Here is a 22,081-nt window from a genome sequence, read left to right on the forward strand (position 1 = left end):
GGACAAACGCCAGCTCCCTCAGCCTGTAAAGCGAGATGAGCGCTGCAACCCCAGAGTCGTTTGCGACTGGACTTAATTGTCAGGGGTCCCTCTACCTTTACCTTTATGCACACCACAATGCTGCTCAAGGGGGCCATCATTTTTTGCAAGCAAAGCATCTGCACAGGCTCTCACTGCTTTCTGTTTTGTTTCAGGTTTCCTAGGTTGCACAGTGCCGTGATAAGGACCTTCGTGCTTGTTCAGCACTACTCCGCAGCCATGATGGCGGTGTGTGGCTTGTCCCAGATGAAAAACTATACCACAGTGGAAACTCTAGAGATCGCTCAGAACCTCATCAATTCTTCGCGCCAGTGCCCCAACGGACACGGGCTGATGGTAGTCCTAAGGATTCCGTGCATACCTTTGGCGGCAGTCGCTTACGAGCGCCTCAACCACGTGAGGGAAAGGCTAGCCCTCGAAGACCATTTCGAAATCATCCTGGGCAATCCCAACTCTGGGATCACCATAGGGAAGCATTTCGTAGAGCAGCTGAAGGTAATACAGTGGTACCTCAGGTTACATACGCTTCAGGTTACATACGCTTCAGGTTACAGACTCTGCTAACCCAGAAATAGTTCTTCAGGTTAAGAACTTTGCTTCAGGATGAGAACAGAAATCGTGCTCTGGCGGCACGGCAGCAGCAGGAGGCCCCATTAGCTAAAGTGGTTCTTCAGGTTAAGAACAGTTTCAGGTTAAGAACAGACCTCCGGAACGAATTAAGTACTTAACAGGAGGTACCACTGTAAGCAGAACAGCTCTGCTCCAGCTGGAGTTCCAACCTCAGCTGTGCAGATTATGCCCGTGGTGGCTGGTGCCCATTGGGACTGGTGGAGTGGAAGGCAAGGAGACCAGCAGTAGGCGGAGCCAGAGCCAGTGCAGGCAGGGTCACATCCTGGACCAGTGGCAAGTCAGAAGGCAGGTGGGTGTGGGCTGGCTGAGGGCAGACTAAGGCTGGTGTGTCCATGTTCCATTTTCTCTAATGTACTAGCCACCACTGCTGCTGTCACAGGAGCCTGCAGGTCAGTAATAACACAGCTCAAAGTTGGAGTTAACTCTTCATTAGCAAAAATATGATCTCCACGGACTTGGTTGAGTGACAGGCCTAATGAGCAAAGCGGCTCATTCCCAGTGGTCATGAAAACCAGTTGCCGAGACTGAAAGTTCCTGCCTCCTCAAAGCCATCTAAGTCCCCTTCTGTCCAGAGCTTTCCTCAAGCAATCAGGGACTGTGCCTGTGTACAGCCAAGTTCTCCTCTGCTCTTTTCATGCCTCTTCTAGTTCTGGGAGACATGGGAGGAGGGGAACTTGTCACAGCAAGAGGGGGAGACATGCATGACTCTTCACCAGCCTGACTCATCTTTGCCTCTTGGCCTCCCTCCTTCCACTCATCTGCTTTAGCTTCTGCCTCTGATTCTGGACTTCTCTCTGCCACAGGTTCTCCCAGCTCACTAAGCCCTGTTACCTCTTCAGCTTCTGACACTTCCTCCTCCCAGTTTCCCCCCTCTTTTCCCTCTGATCACTCATTGTTGATCATCCCCTGGATTCTGACCTTCTTCCCTTGGTGGTTCCCCAGCTGGTTCCTTATACCATTCCTCTGCGTCCAGCCACTCCATGACAGCTGCTGGTTAGCAGTGTCCATTGACAAAATGTGTTCCGCACCAGAGAAAATAAAAGTCATTTGATGGGGCTTATTTCAGAGTAGACATGTGTAGGGTTGCCCAGTGCCTCTAATAGTAATAGTTGTAGTAGTAGTAATAATAATAATAATAATAATAATTTATATCCCACCCTCCCCAGCCAAACCGGGCTCAGGGCAGCTAACATCAAAATATATAATACATTAAAACATAAAATCCAGCAATCGACTGAAATACAACTTAAAATCAGATTAATATCAGAATAACTCAGAGTAAATCAGATGGCAACCCACAATTTCTGATACAAATTCTGATATAAGCATCCAAGAAGGGATGCACTCCAATGGCTGGCTTGTTGCCTCCTGACTCTCCATTATTTCTCCTGTTTACTTGGAAGTAAATTCCATAGGAGGAATTCAACATCGCTCTCTTCTGATTGTTCCAGCAGTACAAGCTTTTTCAGCACAAGCTCCTCCTGCTGCATGCTCTTCCATGGGAATCTTGTTTTTACTGTTGACTGTATATTTTTAAAATTTATCTGTGGATTTGCATTTTAAACATGTAAGCCGCTTTGTGGAGGGCTTTGTCAAAAGATGGATTATAAGTACCGTCAATAAAGAGAAAAATAAATAAATGTTCCTCTCTTAACCGTACTCTTGAATGGGAGTAGAGAGTGAATGAAGGGCCACTCAGCATGTTCTTGGCTCAGCTGAGGTTTGAACCAGGGACTTGATGGTTCACAGTTTTTAACCACGACTCCACATTATGACAGCTCGCATGTACAGCAGCTCTTTCTCTAGAGTGAACTATAAAACAGTGTGTTTCAAATGTTTTGGCAGATTTGGCAGAAGATTGAAGATGCCGAATGGAGGCCTCAGACTTATTTGGAACTGGAGGGACTGCCTTGCATATTGATTTTTAGTGGAATGGATCCCCAAGGAGAGTCACTCCCAAGGTAATCACACACACACACACACACACACGTATGAATTGGAAAATAGTTATATGAAATACACACATGTCCCTCAGGAAAGGGCTTTCTTGTTCCACGGCTGTGCCTTGCAAAATTCCATCCTTGCCCACTGAATTGAAGCTTGGTTAAGATTTCCAGATAAGATCAGATTCAGTGGAAAAGACTGGATTTTTGCAAGAAACAACCATGGAACAAGGAAACCTCTTGGATCCAGGGGAATTAAGCAGTACACATAAACTAGGGTTCAAAATAAAGTGTGGATGTGCCCTAAACTGCAACAGTCAAGGTGTTATTGAAATGCAACAGGATTTTGCCACGCTGCTTTATCTAAACATCCCAGATGGACAGGAAATGACAACAGATAAGTGCTTTCAGTTATTATCGTAGTAATGTTGTGGAATTCACCTGGTCTTTCAGTCTGTCTCTCTTCCTGTCTGTCCCACCAAGGTCCTTGAGGTACTGTGACCTACGTCTGATAAATTCCTCCTGCTTGGTGAGAACAGCCCTGGAGCAAGAACTGGGCTTGGCAGCCTATTTTGTAAGTTCTGAAGTCCCTGTGGAAAAAGCAGTAGGCACAAATGATGTCCTGGAGAGTGACCCAGAGAAGCTAAGCAGTACTGATAACGAAGATGAAGAAACAGTAACAGAAGGTAAAGGGATATCCATAGGACCATTGACCTGAAAAGGGGGCGGGAGACATTTGTGAGCTTCCATCACCCCTGGCTGTTAGCCGTGCTGGCCAAGATTGATGGGAGTTGGGTGTCCAGCAACATCTGGAGGAGGATATAGGCTGTTTGCCCCTACTCTGCTTCTCTAGTCTTTTGCATTTTTAAGTTAGATGGATCATGTCCAGCAAATGTAAACACAACTTCCATTTCTTCACAATTGTGGAATAGGCTCCTCTTCGGAAAAGAGAAGCCCCATCAAAAGAGAAAGGTCTGGCTCACACGATTCTGCTGCTTCCTCTGTCTCTTCTAAAGCATCAAGTAAGACATCAGCATGACTCCTTTACAATATGTACATTGGGGACCGAAATCCTAATGATTTAACCCGTGTTGCTAATGCTGTGGTTGCTTGGCTTTTGCCATCACTCCTACAAAAGGGGCCAGACAGACAGACAGACATGATAAAGGCAACACTCACTTCTCCCTGAGAAATCTCCACTTCACTGCATTTGACATGGTTGTGTGAATTGCGCCTTAGCTTTTGTGTACTGAAGGAAGACTTACTGTGATGCAATAAGGGAAAAGCCACTCTCTGGGCTCAAGTGGAGTGGTGCACTACACAACCTACCTTTCCACTTGTATTTATCACTGATAAATAATTATCTCTGGGATTATATATTGGGTCAGGGGGATATCGCAGCCTTCAGTTGCCACTAATGATTGAACAGAGCACTCTTATTAAGTTATGGATTTTGTCCATAGGCACAGCTTTCTGCAGCGAAACATCTCCTCCTTTGGTAACTGCAGGGGAGGTGGGAAAGTCTCCCCATCCGGTACTCAGCAGCAGCACCGAAGAGAGCGTGAATAACTCCGAAAAGCAGAGACCGAAAGCAGACAGAGACTCAAAGCTGGAAGCCAAAGCTGCTCAGGCCTCCATCACTTCGTCGCCTCCACCTCCTTTCTCATCTCCCTCTGCCTCTTCAGCACCTGCCCACAGCTCTTTCGTTCTGCAGGCCTCTCAGTGCTCCATGACCAAAGCATCCCAGCAGCCCCCCATCGTTTACCTGCCCAAACTGGTTCATGACATGGTTACTTCTGCAGACAGCACAGGGCTTCCCAAGTCATCGTCCCTCTTGCCTTACCATTCGGTCATGTGGGCCAGTTCTTTCCGCCCGCTCATGAGTAAGATGATGACCTGCACCGAGCAGTCTCTATATTATCGCCAGTGGACCGTCCCCAAACCGATCCATATGGACTATAACAACAGGAATGAAGGCAGGATGGATACCTTTCATCCAAGGAGGCTGCTACTGAGTGGACCACCACAGGTAGGTAACAAGAAAAGGGACACCATTTATTATTATTATTATTATTATTATTATTATTATTATTATATCATTGTGCATTTTGCCTCTCCGTTTCATGTAGGAGGAATGTCATCATATCTGGGCTTTGAATCAAGCTGCATTGGTCACCTGACTTTTCAGACACCTGAAATGATACTTTAATGTGCTTAGATTTCATAAGCTACTTCTATAAGTTTCTGATGTGTATCTTTACAGATAGGGAAGACAGGTGCCTATCTGCAATTCCTCAGTATTTTATCTAGAATGCTGATTCGGTTGACGGAAGTAGACGTTTATGACGAAGAGGAGATCAATGCTGGTATGTCCTACATGTCAAACCTTGGATGAATAATTTGTAACTGTTAATGAGAAGTTGAGTGTTTTATTGCTGTGCTCTTAATCCCCCCCCCCCATGTTCATTTATTTCAGTCTTCAGTTAACGCAGCCATTACCAAAGGCTGGCAGTCAGGCAAAGACAATAAGAATTGCCCTTCCTTCCTTCAATATTGAATAGTTAATTATTTTTGAGTTTGCATTTTTGAATGATGAAAAGGGTATAACAGTGTGCATAGCATGAGTTTGTTTTCCTGTGATTGTAGATCTTAAAGAAGAATCAGAGCTGTACTATCACCAGTCAGGGGACGCGTGGCCCGATCTGGAAACTTTCAAGAAAATGCCTTTCGACTACACAATCCATGATCCAAAATACGAAGATGCAAGTCTCATCTGTTCAAGGGTCCAGAAAACAAGCAGCGAAGGTCAGGGATAGTTATTTATTCAGTTATTCTGACCAGACACCTGTTTGGTAATGATCTTTCATGCCATAAAACGGTCCAGTTAGAATGTATTGATCAGAATCTGCTTGTTGTTTTTTTGCATTCCATTGATGAGAAGTGTGGGGAATGGCACTCATTTGGGATTATGGGCATTCAGTACAATTCTGAATTAAGTACTTAAGGACTTCAGTGAGACCACTAATCTCTAGCTAGTTCTGCTTTCTAATCTGGCCTTGATTACTGTAGTCCTAAAACTCATACGACAGCGATGGGGAACCTGAGTCCCTCCAGCCATTTTTTGGATTTCAACTCCCATCAGCCACAGCCAGCATGACCCCTGGCCAGCAAAGATTGGGAGCTGGAGTCTAATAATGTCGGGGTGTGTGTAAAGGGGTACACCCTGCTCACAGCCACCTTTCCCCAGTGTTTGCCTTTTGATTCCTCAAGTCCCCAGCATATGGCATGAATTGAAAAGAAGAAGGGAGCAATGGGAAGTCTCTTTCTTAAACTGTCACAAAGTGTGGTTTGTGAACTGTTGAGACTGATGAGCTGTAATTTGGGCACTGGTGTTACCATCAATGTAAAGCGCTCTATTAGAGTCATGGATTCTCCCAAAGGTTTCATGGGAAATGTAGTTTGTTAAGGGTCTCCTTACAACTTTCATCATCGCCCTATGTTTCCCAGGATTCTTTGTGGGGGGAGCCATGTCTGTTACATTGGTATAAGAGCACTTTAAATGTGTGGTGCGGGATGTGACCATAATCTTGCTAAAACTACAACAATGCTGTGACTTATTTTGTGTGTGTCTGTGTGTTTGTACACACACACACACACACACACACACACACACATGCATATATCATGCACATATTTATTCTATTTATATGCATCCCTTCATCTGAAGTTCACAGGGTGGTTTATAACATAAACCCGTAAGAAGCACACTCTGAGGAGGACTTAGCAATGCCACTAGAGGGTGCTGGTGAAGAATAGAATTGGAAGGGAACTGAGAGTCATCTAGTTCAATTCCCTACAGCAGGCATAGGCAAACTTGGCCCTCCACATGTTTTGAGACTACAATTCCCATCATCCCTGACCACTGGTCCTGTTAGCTAGGGATCATGGGATTTGTAGTCCCAAAACATCTGGAGGGACGAGTTTGCCTACAGGATAATTTGTGATTTCCAAATAATATTAATATTTATAATATATATTTATAATATTTATGATAATCTTATCACACATGTAGCACTGTAGAGCAATCAGAGCACATTACATTTACTGCCTCGTTTGTTAACTTTAAAGCTGAACTGAAATGGAAACAAATATGTCAGTTACAGTGACATATGGCAGTGGTTTATGTCAAACAGCATGAGAAATGTTTTTCAAAGATGTTGGTGGGTACAGAAATTATTTACATATAGACAGACGAATAGATTGAGAACAATGTTTACAGTAAACATGTCAACACTCCCATGAGAATAGCAACTTTTTTCGGATTCCTTTTTGATTGCAACCAGTATAATTTTGCATTCAGAAGATACTCAAGGATGGGGCAATTCCTTTGCGCTGGCCAGTGCTCACTTAACTGACACCATTAAAATATATTTGTACAGATAGTACAGCAAGCAGAAAACAAGAGGACTTGTATATGCGTCGTCAGACAACACGGATGAGATTATCCAAATACGCTGCTTACAACACTTACCATCACTGTGAACAGTGTCATCAGTATATGGGCTTTAACCCCAGGTACCAGGTAAGACTGATAGAGCCCTTTTAGTACATTATTCTCTGTCAGCTGTTCTCCCATTCATCTTGGTTTGTCTTCTGATTTTTCTAAGGGTCAGGCCAATTATTTGGATGATCTTGAATATTGGCTGCCCTGTTTTAGGGCTAGATTTAATTTCTGCTGTACTTGACGGATGCTTTTACGCTACTCCCTATAACGAATGGCTCTGCCATTGTGGGAATGGAGCAAGAGAAACATTAACTCTTTTTGAAATATAACTCTGTAAGATGATCAAAATACCTTATTTTACTCCCATCCTCTTAAGATGGCTGACTGCTTATTGGCTAACCTGAACAAAATATTAATGGAAAGAGCTACTAGATTTTTCGTGTTTGCTGCAAAGACCCCTAAAAAGATTTTGTTAATTTAGTTGTATCTTTGTTTGTTCCTGCCCTTAGTTTATATAACTACTATATCTTTTAACCTGATATATGTTAGAAACTTTGACCAAACTGCGGGAGGCAGTGGAAGACAGGAGTGTCTGGTGTGTTCTGGTCCATGGGGTCACGAAGAGTCGGACACGACTAAACGACTAAACAACAGCAACAACATGTTAGAAACATAGATTGTCTTCATCACCATGACAGACTAACCAAAGTCCAACCTTGGACCCTAGAGCTAGAGCATCTGTGTACATAAAGTGTATATAATCTAGCAATTTTTTAAAGGATGCAGTAGAACTGTGGCAGAATTAGTAAAACCCAAAAGCATATAGTACACAAATGCCAGACACTATTCCTTCAGAGTCTGCATTCCAAATACATCATCATAAATGGCACTCCCTGACCCTGTTAAGATTTAATTTGCTACTACATGTGCATCAGTGCCATAGCTGGTGAGGTGAATTATGCTTCTGTCCTTCTCCCTCCTCAGCTTTATGAATCTACCCTGCACGCTTTTGCCTTTTCCTATTCCATGCTTGGAGAGGAAATTCAGCTTCACTTCATCATCCCTAAGTCCAAGGAGCACCATTTTGTCTTTAGTCATCCGGGAAGACAGCTGGAGAGTATGAGATTGCCTCTTGTCACTGATACGGTAGGTAAATATCAATGTGAGCCATGCACAGACCTTGTTTTGCATTCGTATGGGGCCATGATATAAATTTCCTTCCCTGGGTTGGCTCTGCTTCTGGATAATGATAAAAATACCCTGCTTTTCTTTCTGTATAATATCTCTGCTGCGCAGGAAGACAGCATGCAAACTGTCCAGTACTGAAATAGGCCTTTAGCAGAGCTGCAGAGCTCTTTGGAGCATGTTTTAGGATCACCAAAGAGACAAAGCTCCCCATATCTTTTGAGATGTGCATCATCAAACTATGCAAAGTTGTAAAATGTTACTGCCAGGAGAACTGCTTGCCAATGGTTTCAAGAAGAGAAACTCTTTTTTTATACTGACTTTAGCTGGATAGCTCAGTTGATTACAGCATGGTGCTGACAACGCCAAGCTTGCAGGTTTGATCTCCGTATGGGACAGCTGCATATTCCTGCATTGCAGGGGTTTGGCCTAGAATGACCCTCCAGGGTCCCTTCTATGAGATATCTACCTTGAAGGCAATGGTGTAGTAGAGGAGAGAAGGAGTGATGGGCAGGGACAAAGTGGCACCCCTTATTTCATAGCAGGGATGACGACTTCCTCTTCCTCGGGTACAGTTTGCCAGTCCTCTGCCTGCCAAATAAATAGGCTTTTTATTGGAGAGACACCCATCCATAAGCTAAGCATATGGAATATTACATTAACATGCATGGCTAAGCATTGCACCGCCACTTCTTTTTAGGGGAAATTATGAAGACCGTTTATTATTACCACCTGCAATGTCACAGAAAACAGGAAACTTTTGAGTCTACCATAATATTTCATCAGGCTGAAAATTAAGCAAAGCGGGAGGACAGGAGACCGGGGGGGGGGGGGAGTTTGGTATTGAAACCATAGTGTCTGGATTGGTCAAAGTTCAGTTTTGTTGTATAATTCTAAAAGGGTTTAAGGGCTTCGTTATGAAGAGCACTTCAGAATTTATTACTTCACTCTGCTCGGTGTCATGACATTGTTAACTGTACAGTCCCTATCCCTTGAAGGAGGATAGAGGATGGTGGAATCATTGCCACGCTCAGTTCTCCCAAGGCAAACCACCCCTGCTTCCTTCACACACCTCTCTGGCCTTTGGGTTGGCAGCTGGGCAACCAAATGCTCTTCAGAGGGCCCTGAGACCTCAGTTCATTTGTCTCAACCTGGGGTTGTATCAAATTGCGCCTCTTCGATCCAGCAGAGGCTTCCATGACACAAAAGTGGGGTGTTCAGTACAATATTCCTGAAATACTCATCCAACAATGAATGCGATAAGTCAAGTGATCCAGGCATTTACAGCCATACCTTGGGTTGAAGTAGCTTCGGATGAATATTTTCAGGTTGCGCTCCGCGGCACCCCGGAAGTAACGGAGTGCGGTACTTCTGGGTTTCGCTGCTTGTGCATGTGTGGAAGCGGTGAATTGCGGCCCGCGCAGACGCATGGACGCGGGTTGCGTTTGCTTCTGGATGCGAACGGGGCTCCGGAATGGATCCCGTTTGCATCCAGAGGTACCACTGTATTTCATTTCATTTCATTTGGTTTCTCATGAGCGTATTTAAATTTTTAGCTAGCAGGTAAGCTGTTCAGCTTTGTGTAAATTGCTGGAAACCTGTTGATTACAATGAAACAATGCCAGTATATTTAGTTGTTGACCCTCCTCTCTCTCTAGCTTTTTTGTTGTTGCTCCTTATATTAACCACCATAATAACACAGATTCCTAACTTTATAGAGCCAAGATTATATAAAGAGCCCTACTTTTACTCCCACAACTGGACGTCACGAACATGGACTTTTTAACCTTTACCATGCAATGGATGGGGCCAGCCATTTGCACGTCCTAGTCGTCAAAGAGTACGAAATGGCAATATATAAAAAATACTGGCCCAATCACATCATGCTTGTTCTGCCAAGTATTTTCAACAGTGCTGGAGTGGGTATGTATATGGTGAAATTCTTGGCTGTGTGAATGCAGTGAGGTCTAAATCGCATGAATTTTTTGCATAATTTTGCATAAAGCCTTGGTTGGTTATAGGAGTGGCTTGCGTGGTGGGATGGAACCAAAACAATAGCCTCCTGGCACCTTTTTGGAGGGGAACGTAAGAACGAATTAAGAGCCTGGCTGCTGGATCAGACCAGTGGCTCACCTAGTTCAGTATTCTGTTCTCACAGTGGCTAACCAGCTGCCTATGCGAAATTTTCAAACAGGGTATCAAAGCGGATTGTGAAATATCAAAACAAGCGTGGATAAAACAATAATCCACCACTGAAACACAATCACCAGGCTAAAACAGCGTCAAAGTGCAGGAACGCAAAGAGTCAAAAGCAACACGCAATAGATTAAAATCAGCAACAACAGAATCAAAAGCTAATTTAAATAAAAATGTATTCAGATGCCAGCAAAGCACAAAACAGAGAGGAAGATAATCTTACCTCGCCCTTCAATATGTCAAAACAACATACGCATATTCAAATTTAATCAAGTAATGAATCAACTAAAAGGCAGGTGCTTAATCACTAAGCAATGCCATCATTTACATGGCTACTCAGAAGTAAGCCCATTGCATTTAGTAGGACTTACTTCCAGGTTTTAGTCTAAAAATACTTGAATTTGCTGTCAGCCTTAGAATAAAGCAAAGTTGAGTGTGTGCAAAAGATTTCTAGATAAAATGTTGATTTCAGTTCTCCCGTTACAGTGTGTGGTTTGCTTCTCTCTTTTTAGGCGCTGCTCACTTCCTAATAAAAGAACTGTCCTACCACAATCTGGAGCTTGAGCGAAATCGGCAGGAGGAGCTAGGCGTTAAGCCTCAAGACATCTGGCCTTTCATCATCATCTCTGACGACTCCTGTGTCATGTGGAATGCTGTAGAAATGGATTGCTCAGGGGACAGAAAAAGGTAAAGGGCGGTTTCTTTGGGATGGCATATTCACTGGGCTTCCTCGAGCAATCAGATTTTGAACTGTTTCTCTGGCCCCTTGCAGCGAATACACATGGACTGAAAGGAACATTTCCTTGAAGCAAATTCTTCAGCACATTGAATCAACTCCGGATGTCACCCACTATGCCTTGATTGGGATGAGGAAGTGGTCAAGTAAAACCAAGAGCAGAGAGATCAAGGAGCCATTCTCTTGCTGCCATGTTCACGATTTTATCATGCTGAACGTGGACCTAACGCAGAACGTTCAGTATAACCAGAACAGGTGAGGCAAGGCTGATGAAGTAGATTTTTGTCTCTGATAGTATAAGCCACACTATATTTGATAGTCCCTAAGAAGCTATAGGGACGCGGGTGGTGCTGTGGGTTAAACCACAGAGCCTAGGACTTGCCGATCAGAAGGTTGGCGGTTCGAATCCCTGCGACGGAGTGAGCTCCCGTTGCTCGGTTCCTGCTCCTGCCAACCTAGCAGTTCGAAAGCGCGTCAAAGTGCAAGTAGATACTTGCTTTTAGTCTGTATTCAGTTGACAGTGAACAGTTTTAACTGGTGTGTGTGGGGTGTCTTTTAGTTTTTATATGATTGTGTTGGTGTCAATATTCATTTATTTCTGTTGCTTCGCTTGATTAATATCGTAAGTTTATATTTTGACATATTGCTAATTCTTCTTTTGATGTGCCGTCAGTTCTTCCTTTGCACATCGCCTACAGGCTTGTTGCACGAGGCAACGGAGAAACATAACTAATAAAAGGAAATAACAGGGCCAAACTAGATGTGATGATTAATGTGTCTTTGCATTTAACTTGCATGTTAAAACAAATGCAAATGGCAGTTCTTAAGGGAGGTGACAATTATCAGGATCTTGGCAGGTGGCGAGGAGGAAGTTTTTACTTTTTCTCTCCTGCTGTGGTCCTGGTGAAAATAGCTTCTTTGAATCCCTCACTGGCATCATGTGCAAAAGTTTTCAATATCACACCTGGCTAATTTAATTTAGAAAAAATATATAAACAGCTTATCTATGTGGGGCTTGGTCCTTAATCTCACAGCGGCACTGCCTGCCAGAGCACTGATATCCCTTTTCTGTCAAATGTCACTCTTGAACCAGTTTCCTTGATGTCTTGGTTTACACTCTTCCTTTTAAAACCGTATCCACCATTGCGATTTCCGTGCAATTCGAAACACTTCAGCTAATGAAAGCCTATTGCTTCTTGCATTCTGTGTCCCCTCCGCCTGACAGGTTTGTGTGTGACGATGTGGACTTCAACCTGCGTGCCCACAGTGCTGGCCTCCTGATCTGTCGCTTCAACCGATTCAGCGTCATGAAGAAGCAAATTGCCGTTGGCGGGCAAAGGTCCTTTCATATTAAGTCAAAGGTCAGAATTCGGAAATTTCTGCGAAATCTCCCACTTTTTGTTTCGTTCTTATAATACAGTGGGGCAGTGGGGGGAAAGAAAGGAAAGACGTTGGTGCAACGGGCAAAGTCACTCATTTGTGCATGTCAGCTTGTTTTCAGTTTTCATTGGGAATATGTGAAACAGATAGATCCTGTTCAGCCTTTCCAAACCTCCCATGATGAGGGAGGATGCAAACTCTTATCAGCTCTGTTTCATCCTCCTCACCTGCCATGCTGCCCTCTATGTTTTAGAGCAGCCTTTCTCAACCTGTGGGTCCCCACATGTTGTTGAACTACAACTCCCATCACCCCTAGCTAGCAAGGCCAGACTCAGGGATGATGGGAGTTGTAGTCCCACAACATGTGGGGACCCACAGGTTGAGAACCGCTGTTTTAGAGGATGATAGTCTGCTGTGGGGAGAGCCTTTGTATTTATTTAGAATCCAGATTATGCAGGTCACAGCAAAGAAGAAGAACGATAAGCATTATTTTATCGTTGTTTTTCTTTGTTGCATGCTCTGTAGCAATTGATAAGAAGCTTATTATTTGAGAAGTTGTTGTTTTTGTAAGTGTATACAGTGGTACCTCAGGTTAAGTACTTAATTCATTCTGGAGGTCCGTTCTTAACCTGAAACTGTTCTTAACCTGAAGCACCACTTTAGCTAATGGGGCCTCCTGCTGCTGCCACGCCGCTGGAGCACGATTTCTGTTCTCATCCTGAAGCAAAGTTCTTAACCTGAAGCACTATTTCTGGGTTAGCGGAGTCTGTAACCTGAAGCGTATGTAACCCAAGGTACCACTGTACCATTCCAGGAAGAGGCTGGTCCCCCCCCCCCCAAAAAAAGCCTGAGTGATTCTTAGAGGGGAAGCCGGTAGCTTCATGCTAGGACACCAGCACTGCTTGCAGAAGCTGCCAGGTTCAGTCCCCAGCACCTCCAGGTAGGCCCAGTCTGAAATCCCGTAGAGGTCCAGCCCGTGAGTGTGGACAGTACTGAGCTGGACAGATGCATGGTCTGACTCAGAACAAGTCCGCTTCCTGTGTCTCCCTATGAATGGTTCTTAAGTGGTAGTGACACAAGTAAGGGCCTGTGCTGCTGAAGTCAAAACTCTCATCGGTAGGACATTCTCCTGCTGACACATGCTTAATTAGAAGGGCACATGCATCCAAATGATGTGAAGCCAGATCGTACAAGGTTCTAAGTCACGTGGGGAAAGCTGTGCCTGAGTGGAGGCTCCCCACTGCATAGCTTCACCCCACCCCACACCCTTAATACATGGAGAGCAATGTGGCCAGGTGGCAGGGAAATGGTGGAGGGCATGGATGATTTAGCAGGAGGTTGGACTAGATGACCCATGGGGTCCCTTCCAGCTCTGCAGTTCTATGATTCTATAGGCCAGCTAGTCATGTCTTCTTCACTCTCCCCTCTTTGCTATACTAATCGAGAGAGGTCTTGAGCCAGTGTGGTGTAGTGGTTAAGAGTGGTAGACGCATAATCTGTTGAACCGGGTTCGCATCCCCACTCCTCCACATGCAGCTGCTGGGTGACCTTGGGCCAGTCACACTTCTCTGAAGTCTCTCAGCCCCACTCACCTCGGAGAGTGTTTGTTGTGGGGGAGGAAGGGAAAGGAGAATGTTAGCTGCTTTGAGACTCCTTTGGGCAGTGATAAAGTGGGATATCAAATCCAAACTACTTCTTCTTCTTCTTCTTCTTCTTCTTCTTCTTCTTCTTCTTCTTCTTCTTCTTGAAGACCTGAACAGGACCATATATTTGGTTGTTTTTTATTAGAAGAATTTCTAAAAAAGATATAGAGTGAGAAAAGAAAGAAAGAATGAGAATGAAGGGGGGGGGAATACTGTTAAGTTATCATACATTAATATACAGATGTGTATATTATCATTATCCTTATACACATATAATTGTCAGTAACCTAATACATTCTGTGTAAATTCACTCCAAATATCATTGTATTTATCCAAAGGAAGTCTGTGGTCTATAAGCTGTCCACCCATATGTGGCCAGCGTTGTCACTGGTGTTAATTGTATTAACCTTTAGGGAGCTTTCACTTGCGTTTTTAATCTAAATGTCACACTCCCCCTGTATGGCGCGTCCCTTTTAGGTATCGGATAACCCCGTTTCGATTGCCCCGGCTCAGTACATATGCGCTCCCGACAGCAAACACACCTTCTTGGCTGCTCCTGCTCAGCTGCTGCTCGAAAAATACCTCCAGTATCACAGCCATCGCTTCTTTCCTCTCTCGCTGAAGAACTACAGCCATCCAGTGCTATCCGTGGATTGCTACCTTAATTTGGGACCCCAGGTAATGCATTTTGTTTGTTTGTTGAGCATGATAGACAGCTTCCTTTGTCTCCCCGTGCATGATTATTAAGTGGTCCAAGTGAAAGCATGTGCTTGAGCAATTAAAACTCTTATCTGTAGGACGTTCTCCTGCCAACGCATATTTAAGTGGAAAAGCACATGTGTCAAAGTGGATCAGGTTCCAGTGCCGGTGCAAGGAGGATGAGCTGTTCCTTCATGCTCCTCTGAGGAACCTCATGCACATGCTATGAGCTGCAGCTTCAGTGCCATGTGGCATTGGGAAAGGCCATCACTTACAGTTGTGATGGGGCAAAACAGATTTTATTTTATTCTGCCGTACTCCCTTCCTCTTCCCCCCACCAGCAGACATTCAGAACCCTCTCAACGAAAAAGAAAAACCCAGAAGAAACCAAAGTTGGGAACAACCCAATACCCCTTCGCCTCCAAGGTTTACTTAGAATGCCATGGAGAGATGGACTGGGAAGTCCTAGGAAAAGGGATAATATATAGATATTGGATGACGATGATGATGATGATGATGATGATGATGATTTATTACTTATACCCCACCCATCTGGCTGGGTTTCCCCAGTGTATATGTCATAAAAATGCATAAATGATTTTTTGAAAAATAAAACAAATTTTATTTTATTCACCACAATAACCCCCAAATGGCATATATTTGCTACGAAAGAGTCACACAGCGTTTCAAAATGTTCATATTATAAATGGTTGCAGATGTTTCTTTGGGCGCAGTAGTTTGATCATGCTAAAATTAGCTGTGCTTTAGACTGAGGGGACTATAATACCTGCCTTTGTTCCCCTTGCAATCAGATTGCAGTTTGCTATGTCAGCTCCCGACCTCATTCTCTGAATGTGACTTGCTCTGATATGATATTCAGTGGACTACTGCTGTACCTCTGTGATTCCTTTGTGGTAGCAAGCTTCTTGAAGAAATTCCACTTTCTGAAAGGTAAGAACCAAGTATTGCTGACACACCAAGCTATGACTTGTTTCTGACATCTTTGCTGTGAGAAAGAGGGCGGAGGGGACATTCTGATCCATGCCTAACTAACATTTGTAGATATATTGATGCCAGTTTTGTTTTTGTTTTAGTTATTTAAAATATTTTGATGTCATAAAATGAACAGGTCGGAATTTTGTGCCACCATCACTCCCATTCACAACCTTGCTGCGGTTGGGAAGACTTGTATGTGTGATCCATAAAAAAGCTGTCTTCTACCAGGTCAAACTATCTAGCCCAAGGTTCCCCAATCTTTGGGTCTCCAGCTAGTTTTGGACTACAACTCCCATCATCCTTGACCACTGCTCCTGCTAGCTAGGAATGATGGGAGCTGTAATCCAAAAACAGCTGGAGACCCAAGTTTAGGAAACCATAATCCAGCCCAATTCCTGTTCTGGCAGATGCTCTCCAAGGTCTGAAGCCAAAGTCTTTCCCATCACCTACCTCCCCACCTTTTGAAGTGGAAATATCAGTGACTGAACATAAACAAACATTTTTCTGGCATTCAAAATCCAGCAAACATTAAGAATTCAGATTTGCATCCTTGGTGCCAAACATAATGCTTATGAGAAAGAGGAGCTCCTGGGAAAAGGGGCTGTTCAGTGCTGGGACAGATATTGCCTGGGGAGAAGGAAAATGTTTAGCAGGAGCCAGGGCATGGCACAAGGCCAAGTATTCACTCCAGTTGTCAGCAAGAGCTCTGAGTGTTCCAAAGATAATTTCATAATGCCTTACTCAACAAAGGGAGGAAGATTTAATAGGAGTAATTACTTTGCAAATGGGGGAAAGTGTGATTCCAATCCTATGGCAGATGTGGGCAGAAGGAGGGGCACATTAGCCAGTTTCCAGTGGAACCCCTGGAAGTTGTGAGCAAAAAACCCTGGGCGGTCTATCCCCTTTAAGACTGCTTTCCCCCTTTGAATGGCACTTGTTGTTTTAAATTGTTATTTAATTGAGAGTTTAGATTTTAGGCCTATGTTGCTATCTATACTGACCTTATTGTTGCATGGAAGCATAGAATTGTAGAGTTGGAAAGGACCCTGAGGATCATCTAGTCCAACCCCCTGCAATGCAGGAATATGCAGCTGTTCCATAAGGGGATTTGAACCTGCAACCTTGGTGTTATCAGCACCACACTCTCACCAACTTAGCTATCCTGGCTGCAACTCAATTTTATTTGCAGTTATACACTCTATGATTGTAAGCCACTTGGGGCCTCTCCAAATGTTCTTTTCATCACCCACTCATGATTACCGTATTTTTCACTCTATAAGACGCACCCGACCATAAAACGCACCTAGTTTTTAGAGGAGGAAAACAAGAAAGCAACGCAAAGCCTCTTGAGCAAAGAGGCAGGAGCGCTCCCGTTGCGCTCAAGAGGCTTTGCGTTGCTTTCACTGAAGCCAGAAGAGCAAGAGGGATCGGTGCGCACCGATCCCTCTTGCTCTTCTGGCTTCTGGGATAGCTGTGCAGCCTCTTCAGGGCAGCGGGATGAAGGCTTCCCACTGCCCTGAAGAGGCTGCGCGCGGCTAAGCCAGAAGCTAGAACAGCGAGAGGGAGTGCTGCGCAGCGATCCCTCTTGCTGTTCTGGCTTCTGGCTTAGCCGTGCAGCCTGCATTCGCTCCATAAGACGCACACACATTTCCCCTTACTTTTTAGGAGGGAAAAAGTGCGTCTTATAGAGCGAAAAATATGGTATTTGTGCCCATGATGCTATCAGGCAGAATAAATCCACTGTTGATGCACTATTAACTGTTGCAGAATATACCTGCAATAAAACACCATTCCGGGATGCCTTTGCAGACAGTTTTTTTTTGGAGCAGGAAATATAGAAAGTGATGCACACATGACAAAAACAACAGCAACCAACAACCTATAATAATGATAATTTCCACAGGTGCCACTTTGTGTGTCATATGCCAAGACAGGAACTCGCTGCGCCAAACAGTCGTCCGACTGGAACTCGAAGACGAATGGCAATTCCGACTGAGAGATGAGTTCCAAACAGCCAACGCCAAAGAAGACAAGCCCCTCTTCTTTCTGACGGGACGGCACATTTGATGGGAAATGATCACGCGGCATAAGAGCCTGTCTTTTCTCTGACCAAATAAAATGAGTTGCATGAAAGAAAAGAGGGAGGGGGGAAGGAGAACTGAGCTGTTTACACGATGTTTGCAAAAGAAGCTGCTTCGTAGGAACAAAAGTTAGGCAATTTTGAAATATTTGTATTAAAGTTATATTTTATTTGACCAATTTATGTTTATAATTCCAAACTTTTGTTCATACCCTTCTTGTAATTTAATGAACTTGAGAAAGTAACTCCCGTTATATTGAGGATGGAGCTACTGCGTAATATTTCTGTTGTTTCCCCCTTTTTTGTTTTTGCTGTATATATTATACAAACTGTTTTGGAACCAGACACTTGTGACACAGCTTCAGAATTATGAGATGTAGATGTAGATTCTCTCCTCCGTGTTTTTGTAAACCTAGGGTGCCAGTGTAGTAAAAAGAAAAGGAAGTTTCATTCTTAGAAAATTGCTACTGATTAGCAAATATAGCATTGCTGATCTGCTCTATGTAGAGTGCTAAAGGCAAAATTAACTGGGATGTTCCCCAGTGCATACCCCATGGAAATGAATGGAATGTGCTCAAGAGCATTCATTTCATGACAGGTATACATAGGAGAACATCCCAGTGGAGAGTGCCTTATATACGTATTATAATGAAAGCTTGCTTTCCATCCTAACCTCAGGACTGCTGGCTGCTTTGCATAATTTTTAAGAGGCAGACTTTTTGTAATATGTGGAAATGTATTATAGTGACCTTTTCTGATTTATTGAGAATATTGAAAGCGGACGGTTGGAGTTGTTTTTAAAAGTCTGAATGTTTTAGTAGGTAGAAAAGCGTCTGAATGAACTGGTGATTAGTTAAAGGAAGTGTTAATATCAAATTGTTTTCTAAAAACAGATGGTTTGTTGCACTGCCCATCCTAAGACATCTCAGGTTTGCTGTGCAAATAAAAACAACACCTAGGGTGCATTTAATAGTTCTCTGATATTTAACAGCGCCCCTCATTAAGTGGTTTCTTGTTTGGGGTTTGAGGTTTCTTTTGTGGGAATACATAGAAATCAGTCCATCAGTAAAACTTTTCAAAAATAATGGTGAGGTAATACCTTAATTTTGAGTATAACCAACTAAAACATCACAAAATATTTGTCAAGCTTTTAAGTATCTCGGAGCTTTTTTCAGCTGGATGTTAAACAAAACAAGTGTCCCCTTTTCGCCTTCCCCAAAATTGGGAAGAGGGATTTGGGGGGGGGAGGGCCTAAGGGTTAAATACCATCTCCCCACTCACTTGACTCCTGGTCATGATTCCCTCCCCAACTTTAGAAAAGAAATGGATAAGAAGAAATGCTATTGGAAACGGAACGATGAAAGTTGATTCTCCAAGAGGAAAGAAGGGCCATAGAGAAGGAAATGGCTGGAGCTATCTATACCAGCCCCAAACCTACTGCACCTGCTATCTTTTCACTATACTAAAAAAAAGGGGGGAGTTTCTGAGCTTGTGGGGAGGGGAAGCAAACAGGGGAAAGGTGTTTTGATCATGATACCATGCCCCATAAAAAGAAAAGCAGCCTTGATTTGATTAGATAGTGCTGGATGCAAAACGGGTTGCAGATTGAACCAAGAGGTACTGAGACAAAGAGGCAATGGCTGTCCCATCCCTGAAACTGTAGAAATTAGCAGTGGTTCAGATCTGCCTCTTTCACTAGGTGGAACACATAGAGGCAGTAGGGGCCCATTCAGTGGGGCAGAGCTGCAGAACCACCTTCTTAACACTGGTACTGCCACTGCTTACCTGGTTGGGGACTGGGGTTGGAAGGTGGCAAGGTTGGGGGCGTGTGAGTGCAGCGGTAGGAGCATTCCTGAACATGCCCCCCTCCCCACCTTAGATAAGCAGCAGCAATGCCAGTATTGGGAGAGCAGTTCCACTCTACCACATGTGCCGTAATTGTGCAGATCCTTTGTAAGGCAAAGAGCACAAGTAAGAGGGAAATTAAAGGTAAAGGGACCCCTGACCATTAGGTCCAGTCGTGGCCGACTCTGGGGTTGCGGTGCTCATCTTGCTTTATTGGCCGAGGGAGCCGGCATACAGCTTCCGGGTCATGTGGCCAGCATGACTAAGCCGCTTCTGGCGAACCAGAGCAGCGCACGGAAACGCCGTTTACCTTCCCGCCAGAGCGGTACCTATTTATCTACTTGCACTTCGTGCTTTCGAACTGCTAGGTTGGCAGGAGCAGGGACCGAGCAACGGGAGCTCACCCCATCACGGGGATTTGAACCGCCGAGCTTCTGATCGGCAAGTCCTAGGCTCTGTGGTTTAACCCACAGCGCCACCCGCGTCCCTTAAGAGGGAAATTAGCTGGAAACTAATTTTGAGCTGGCCTTAAAGCACACAAATGACAATTGTGAAATTGTAAGTAGGATCCTCCGTAGGTCGAAAGACATGCACCTGCTGCTTAATCTCTGTATTGAAACTCCTGTACTGTTTATGGCTTTCCAACTTTGTCCAACATTGTCCAAATATCTGTTCCACTTGTAGAGGGCTTTCCATCATTGCAGTGACCTGGATCCTCAACTTTTGCATCCTCCTTTGGTTCCTGAGAGGAGGGAGAGGGCTGAGGCAACATGCCTTGATTTTACATAAACCTGTAGATATTTTTAAAATGCTCTTTCAGTTATCAAAGTTTGACTGTGTGTCTCTTCGCCACCCTGGCAGCTACTGTTGTTATAGAATATAGCCAAAGTTTGGGTTTTCCCTACATGGTCAAATCTTTTCTGTAGGAACTTTTTTTCTCAAAAGGAATAATGTAATTCCCCTCCTCAGATCCCATGTTTCAGATCTGCTCTTACTGAGCCAGAGGGAAGACAATGGCATGGTTCCTTATCTAGGATATTGGCGTAACAATAAAGAAAAGAAATCCCTGTTCCTTCCTAATGTATTTATTAAGGATGCTGGGGGTGGTTAGGACCATCTAGACAAGTACCATTGATCCTATTGTCACATATGAAAGAGCCTTCACAGTCATTGCATGGTTCTGACACCTATTTCATGTTGTAAATTCTCAGAGCTGGTGCAGTAGGCTTGGTCCAATAAAATTGGAGTTTCTTACGTGGCAGCATCTAGCCCAAGGGGGGAAATGAAGGGTCTCCCCCAAAGCTCACTATAAGTCAATGAACATTGACAGCTTTAGGTTTTGCCTGCTCAGATGAAATGTTATGGGTGGTGACTCTTCCACCTTATAAAAATGGTCATGTGGAAGTCTATTGGCTTGCTTTCATTTGAGGCTTAGACTTGGAACAATGAGCCTGCCACCGTGCCGCAGATGGAAGTAGGAATACCCTGGGGTAACAGGGCATACCTCACAATGCACCAACTCATGGGAGGGAGGACCAAAACTATGTCCATGCGGTAGCTACTCTATCCAGCAAGCTGCTTTTGATCCCATCCTGATCAGCTTATGTAATGTGATTTGTCTTTTGTCTGGTTTGGTTACTCAGTTAATAAACATTTTCAGTTTTGGCTTTTGAAGTTGAATGCTTCTTTAACCTTGACTCGCAAATAGTGATGGGAAGCCTTTCAAAAGAAACCAGAAAAATTGGGGAAAAACCCCAGGTTTCCTCCCATTTTCCCCCAAAGGCTTTGGGGAAAAAAGAAAAAAAACCTGGTCGCCCCCCCCATTTTTTCTGGGTTTTTTCCAGGTCTTCCCATCTCTACTCCCAAATCTTGATTACTCTTGAATTTGAAGTCAATAATGTTAAGTCTCTGTGCACACAAAAATAGGTACTTCTGAATATTTCTCCCACTCACCCCTAACCAATTTGATTGCACCACTAGTGGAGTAATTGCCAAATTAGGATAATATGGTTGTTGTTTTTTTAAAGCAAAATCAAGCTGAACTTGTTTGGGCATTGTGGTCAAATACTGAACTCCACAAAATGTATACAGTCACCATTATTTATTCAGCACTGACTCTGGGAATCAGCTTGTAACAGCTCACTATAAATAGTAACAGTAGTTATATAACCGGGTGGAAAGATTTCACATCCTTTACACATGGAA

General features: G+C 43.9%; 1 protein-coding gene across 5 annotated transcripts in view; it reads left to right on the forward strand.

Annotated features, from left to right (window-relative positions):
* GREB1 (growth regulating estrogen receptor binding 1) overlaps positions 1–21,550 on the forward strand; it is a 97,374-nt gene extending 75,824 nt beyond the window's left edge. For 4 of the 5 annotated variants that reach the window (XM_080997890.1, XM_080997891.1, XM_080997892.1 and 1 more), the window contains 16 exons: positions 195–534; positions 2,515–2,630; positions 3,096–3,298; positions 3,545–3,634; positions 4,076–4,641; positions 4,876–4,978; positions 5,259–5,427; positions 7,056–7,194; positions 8,101–8,262; positions 10,020–10,224; positions 11,010–11,184; positions 11,270–11,488; positions 12,459–12,594; positions 14,734–14,934; positions 15,768–15,906; positions 17,855–21,550. In XM_080997890.1, the coding sequence (XP_080854016.1) occupies positions 195–534; positions 2,515–2,630; positions 3,096–3,298; positions 3,545–3,634; positions 4,076–4,641; positions 4,876–4,978; positions 5,259–5,427; positions 7,056–7,194; positions 8,101–8,262; positions 10,020–10,224; positions 11,010–11,184; positions 11,270–11,488; positions 12,459–12,594; positions 14,734–14,934; positions 15,768–15,906; positions 17,855–18,018 (3,127 nt within the window). In that variant the 3' untranslated portion in view covers positions 18,019–21,550. Of the gene's footprint in view, positions 1–194; positions 535–2,514; positions 2,631–3,095; positions 3,299–3,544; positions 3,635–4,075; positions 4,642–4,875; positions 4,979–5,258; positions 5,428–7,051; positions 7,195–8,100; positions 8,263–10,019; positions 10,225–11,009; positions 11,185–11,269; positions 11,489–12,458; positions 12,595–14,733; positions 14,935–15,767; positions 15,907–17,854 lie in introns of all 5 variants that reach the window. The other variant, XM_080997894.1, reaches the window with a different exon arrangement.
* Positions 21,551–22,081: the final 531 nt, after the last annotated feature.

The sequence above is a fragment of the Podarcis pityusensis genome, assembly GCF_964106645.2.
Source record: "Podarcis pityusensis genome assembly, chromosome: 3".
NCBI lineage: Eukaryota > Metazoa > Chordata > Lepidosauria > Squamata > Lacertidae > Podarcis > Podarcis pityusensis.